Raw genomic sequence first — 6,000 nt, 5'->3', positions numbered from 1 at the left:
GACTGTAACGCCGGCACGATAACTTATGCTTTTACGAACTTTTATTTAGTTGCAAATTGGAACATTCTGTTTATATAACTTTTGATGCTTGCTTTATTTTCGTGACTGTCACTCGTTTTTATTTCCTGCCTTGACACTTCTCGACCTAGTGAGGGCGCGTGGTTATGTGATACCCATAAATTTTATTTCTAAGATATGTGCTTGGGAATCTAAGGCTGTTATGCTGGTTGCTTAGATTTTAGGCTCTTTTCCGTATCCTTAAAAGCACAAGTTTACAGCGAAACGCAGCCATCTGCGCTATCCTCGAGGAAGATACCTCCGTAGATTTGGCCCTCCTCGATGCCGGTCTCCTGGTAGCCTGAGTTTACGACGTCGGAAGTACCTGTGGGCTTCTTCAGGATGCCGATCTGGTATTGGCCACCGCCGCTGTTATCGTTCTGCAAGCTTCGGTGACGGCCTTGAGGGGCTCGTCATCCTTTGAGTAGTACACCTGGAGGGTGCTGTTTGGAAATTCAAGTCAGTATATATCTCTTCTCTATGCACGAGGCACCAAACTTGATAAGTTTAATTGATCATAGAAAAAAATCAACTTACTTTCTTCACAAAGTCAAGAGTAATAGCAAAGTTTTGCCAAGCGGTGGCATCGATAGGGGTTGACCACACTTGGGTGTTCTGGCGGTTCAAGACCTTGAAGCTGTCCTTGTCGCTGCCGGACTTGCCAATGATGGTACCGCTCTGGAAGTTGAATTGGTTGGCACTGTAGTCTGCGCTCTCATGCCAGACATTCTAGAATTTCAATGTCTTAGTTAGCCAGATTGCTCCTATTCTCTCGTAGCCTTGTAACCATTTTCTTTATATGGGTACTGCTTTCTCCGGGGCTAGATTCGTACCAAGTACTCGTGAGTCAAGTTCAAAGTCCTCTCGGCATCTTGCTTGACGCTGAAGTGTAAAGTCTTCACACCCTGGGTACCGGGGCTATTTTCATTCGTATCTCCCTGGATCTGGAGACCGGCTCGGCGGAAACCATTCTGCTTCTGGAAGATAGACTTGTCGTTGATAGTGACCTCAACAGCCCTCGTGCTAGCGTTATCGAAGCGCGAGGCCTCAATTTCCGGGAACTGTAGGATCTCCGAGAATTTCTCGGTACCGCGGATGTAGTCGGGGTTGAAGGGGCTCGTCGCATATGAGTCGAAGTCCGTCGGCGTCATATCTGCCGGCACGAATCCACTAAGTACCACGGGGCATTTGATCTCACCCGTGCCGCGCTTGGCGGGGCGGGCGGATGCCGATGAGGCGAGTAGGAGGCCGGTGAAGAAGGTTGAGGATATCATCTTGTCGAGCTATGCGGAAAACGTTCTCGTGAACAATTGAAGGGCATCGTTGCGGCTTTATGTATACGAACTCGCAATTACCTCTACCCCATGTTAACAATATACAACCCGACGGGCCGGGAGATTAAATGCCAATACGCCAAGCGTTCGCGGTGGGTTTGTAGATCACCCTCAAAATGGAGAATGATGCTCCGTGCAATCTATAACAAACGGGGATAACCTGGGGGCAGAATGTGGAGGAGACATTGATGCCATTCGGAAAGATCTCTGGAACTTACCGAACATAACCCCTGGCTAAAACGATCCCCTGTAACGAATCCGGAATATAGATTATCTACCATCACGCCAGCAGTGATGCTCTGTGCGAAATAACTTGCGTGCCATTTCGAGCGCTCGGTTGTTTCAGCTTACGAGAGAGAATGCTTGGTATCGAACTTCAAATTATATAGTATTAATATAATAGATGGAATTGATGGATATTTATCAGAAATGCCCTGATCGTTAATACGACTGCAAGATATGTAGATACGACGCATGAAACTAAACTCCCCTAGTTATCAAAAAGTTAACGCACAGACCCTCCCCGACTCCCCTCTTATAGACAAACGGACAGACAAGCAGACTACCGTACTATGCGTTTCGAAGTCTTAAGTACACTAATAAAGCACCCCAGCAGTTCCGCAAGCGGCTCTTGCAAGTCTTCGTCGACTGTTCCTCGTCAGTTCGTGGTGCTATTGACAGATAACTCTGGTGGGCTTCGGGTATATCAGTATCGCACCGCAATAGGGGTTCCGAACTAGGGGATCGCGAGGTCTGAACCTTCTTTGCAGGTTTAGTAGAATACCAGCGGCCTTGAAACAGGGGCATACGAAGAATACCGTTGCTCTGTTCGGCTGCTCCCTCGTTCCCGTCGCTGACATCGAGCCCGAACGAGGAATCTCGCCGTATGTGGCGCCATAGAGATGGGAGTTGGGCTACAATATCAGAAACCGAATGCTTGTTTGCGTTCTGATGCTCTCCATCGCTCGGTGCTCGTTCCGTACGAGATTTTTAGGGCTAGATGATTTGCTACTAGAAGAACTGCTACTAGAAGAGCTCGAAGATCTAGATTTGGCCATTTCGTCTAGACCCCTAATACTTTGTCGATCTTATTTGTTATTAGCTAGTTTAAGTTAGGCTAATTTTCAGGGGAGTTGGTATGATAATTCGGGAGGTAGACTCTTTATAAATACTAAAGACAGCCTCCGAAAGATCCCAATTCCTAAGCAGTCATTGTCCTTACTCACTGTACTACTTAGAGGGCTTGATTATATGACTAGATTAGGATAATGGATAACTTTGCGTCGTGTACTACGTAAGTAGTGACACCGTTAGCTGTATTGGAGACTCATTTAACTGACTAGGTAGGGAACACAGGTAAGTGATTCAACTTATTTTATCGTATGTTATCAACAAAGAATTAGTTTAATATTAAGCCTTTGTACGAGGCTAGCGCTAGGATACATAATGAATTGATATATAAATAGACTCGCTATATTCACTTGGTAATAGGGAAGAGAATGGTCGAAAGCTGACATCAGGCGTTAGTATACAGTGACACCACCTTAGACATGGTAAAAGGACGGGGATTAAGGGTCGGTGTAATAGCGATGTATGTTATCATAGTGTATTAAGCGATCTGATTGATAGTGTAAAATGAAATATAAGCATATAGTGTGGATATTAAGGTAGTGAAGCATCCGAATGGTTGGTAATTTCATCATATATTCATAAGCCCAATACAATACACTCTACTACATACTCTAGTTTAGTGCAATCAACTGCATCTAAATACGACAAATAGTCGTACGAGCGAGTGTCAGTTTATATAAGCCCCAATAGGATTTAATGTAGCCTATTCTTTGGATGAAACCTCAATAGGGCGAGTTCTAGAGGTCTCCATGTACCTATTATATAGGCTTCGGATCTATTGGCCATGGACGAGTGTAATGGCCTTGTAGTCTATACTGAAAAGTCCAGCCAGGTCGTCCGACATTTCTCAAGTAAAGTGCACCGTAAGGATACCCTCTATGACGACAACTGGTCCGTACTTCTCGGAGATTGGGCCTTGTCTCTTTCGAGATCATGTGTTTGACTTGATTATCCACGCACCAGTTAAAGTCAGGGTGTGTGAATGCGCGTGGTTCGGTGATATGAATAGATTCTATCGAATCTGGTAGCCATTTGTCAAAGCTTATCTTAGGGTAATGATGGCCGATCAGTATGTATAAAGGAATATGGAGCGTCCTCAATTTTTTTAACTTTCGAAGAGGTCCAATTATATCTGTATATGGTGAATGTGAATATTCAGGTTCTTCGATAACGAGTGTCTCAAGGCACGGATCTTTACTATCTCTTAGAAAATTACCTACTGCCTCCATTGAGATGGAGAAGTGTTGGTTATCATAGTCGTCGGGCGTCGTAAGTCTAAGGCTACGGAGCTTGGGGCATCGGGAGAGTATATTTACTAAACATCGGCTACTCAGCCATCTCGCATCAACGTCTATGTCTCGTAGGCCTAAGACCGTGGGGACATCGTTTAGCATCGATTCACTCCAGAGCATTCCACCAATAGAAAACGAGGTGAGAGTGGGAAGCTTAAGCATCGCTGATACCAATAGTTGATCCTGGTCATTTTTCCGCGGAAATACGACATGACTACCTCCAAGTGGTCTGAATGGTGAGTTTATGTAGTGCATACATTCTCTCGGGAACATATAATTGCCTAGTGCTATATCTTGCAGTTCCGAGAAGTGGCCTGCTGATAAAAGTTGAACTGAAGAGTCTCCTGAAGCTCCTAGTAGTTCCTTGGGTCTAGGACTAATGTTCCGTATAACATACTGAAAGATGTCTACTACAATGGTCCTGAGAGGAAGGTTTAAAAACAAATATTTTAGATTTGGTAAAAATGCAAGTAAAAGTGCAACCTCCGACCCATGTCCGTCACCGCTGTTTAATATTCGTTGTCTCAGTACGGGTGGTAGGGCAAATTTGCTCTGGGGGCTTTCAATCGCATTTTTTACTATTCTCGAGACGGGAGTTGGGCCTGCGTAGTTATCAACATGAGGCTTGTCATATAGCGCGAAGTTATGAATAAGCTGGCCAAGGTTTGGTTGCCTTGAGAGTGTCCTGATAAGCGCGTGACGTCCGTAAATATCACCAACTATTACTTTATGATATAGGAGAGGCCTCGCAATGCGATGGAACCGTTTCGAGCAACGGACCAAGGCCCTCAAAGTTTTAAGGTATTCTATTTCCTCAACTTGGGGAAATGGTAGTTTAAAACACGTGAAAATCATCAATAAAATCTCGTCTGGCACATGCCGAGGCAGAGATCGAGACATGATAGAGCCATGGTTAGGTAGGTATAGTAGATTTGTATAGCAAGACGAGCGGTGGAGCAAAAGCGAGCCAACGCCGTTTGCTTGAGTTTTGGTGTATGATTGGTACTCTTTAAAGGTATATTGGGGGATTGGTTATAAATGAATTTGTTGTGACCTATAGTAGAGGTTTCAAGAATAGAAGAATTCGGATCCAAGCAGTATTAAATACCTGTAGGCATAAACATAGGCACCTACGTAGACCCCTAGACACCGGTTTCTTAGGTCAAGTGTGTAAATAAGGTGCCTAGTTCAATCTTACAAGTCTGTACTATATGTGTTGTTTTCAAGGCATCAACCTACCTTTAATGTACCTAAGACTCCGATAACGAACGGGACAATGAGTTGCTACACAACACCCCGTTAGTATGGTAGGTACTAGATACTACGCATCTGACCGCATGCCTTGCACTTTGAGGTAGCCTCCGTTGTAGTATATCAATAGAACAAAGCAGAATAAAATTAAAATTGTCATCTAAGAAGAACACAAGTCGCGTCCCGCCACCCTTTTTTATTTCCTTGGTAAACTTTCCATCTCGGCTTTCATATATCCTTACATTTCGCTACCCTGGCCTGAATTCATCTATGAAGTTCCTCCTAATATAGAAAAGCTTGCGATTAAATCACGAGGTGGAGAAAGAAGCAAGGAAACAACTCAGTTGTTCTGCGAGGAACTTGAAGCTAGCTACGGGAGCCTAGTGTCCTTGGTTCTAGACGTCCCGCCTAGAGACCTGGAATAAAGGTCACTATTCACAATCTCCATTTAAACCATCCCACTGTCTGAGGAAACCCTGAGATTCTTGGAGAAAGGGGAGTCAAGTATAGCCACGCCTTTTTCATATTCCTCTACGTTCGGACGTATCATATCATCATATTTTGCCGCCCTACCTATCCATCTATCTATGAAGTTCCTCCCAATCCACACAAACATGTGGTTAGGGGACCGTTACTATTGGCTAACCTTTAGGTCTTCTCCATTGGAGGGTATATATATTCACATCTATCATGCATAGCACTTCCTGACGGAGTGATTCGAGGCAATGATCAACATGATAGATTATTTCGTCCCAGTCTTGTTCTCCGTTATTGTAATAGTAACTAGGGTGAAGATATTGTTTGATTCGTTTCTACCTAAAGGTATTAGTAGGACTTCAGTTTTATAATATTCGTAGCGGATTCCATAGAGCGAAGAAAAACCAACTACCTCTAATATATTAATTGGCAAACTGCACTTATACTTGGCTGGATTG

At 44.0% G+C, this 6,000-nt stretch overlaps 1 protein-coding gene across 1 annotated transcript; it reads right to left on the bottom strand.

Annotated features, from left to right (window-relative positions):
* Positions 1-272: 272 nt before the first annotated feature.
* Positions 273-1,331, bottom strand: GL218_09047 (uncharacterized protein; the record flags this gene model as incomplete). Its single annotated transcript, XM_033585871.1, has 3 exons — positions 273-437; positions 595-786; positions 891-1,331. The coding sequence occupies 3 exons, from the start codon at positions 1,329-1,331 to the stop codon at positions 273-275; spliced, it is 798 nt and encodes a 265-aa protein (XP_033440131.1).
* Positions 1,332-6,000: the final 4,669 nt, after the last annotated feature.

Source organism: Daldinia childiae, assembly GCF_008694065.1.
Source record: "Daldinia childiae strain JS-1345 chromosome Unknown Scaffold15, whole genome shotgun sequence".
In the NCBI taxonomy this organism is placed as follows: Eukaryota; Fungi; Ascomycota; class Sordariomycetes; order Xylariales; family Hypoxylaceae; genus Daldinia; species Daldinia childiae.
Note: the sequence above shows the minus strand (reverse complement) of the source record. Positions and strands in the feature narration are given on the sequence as shown.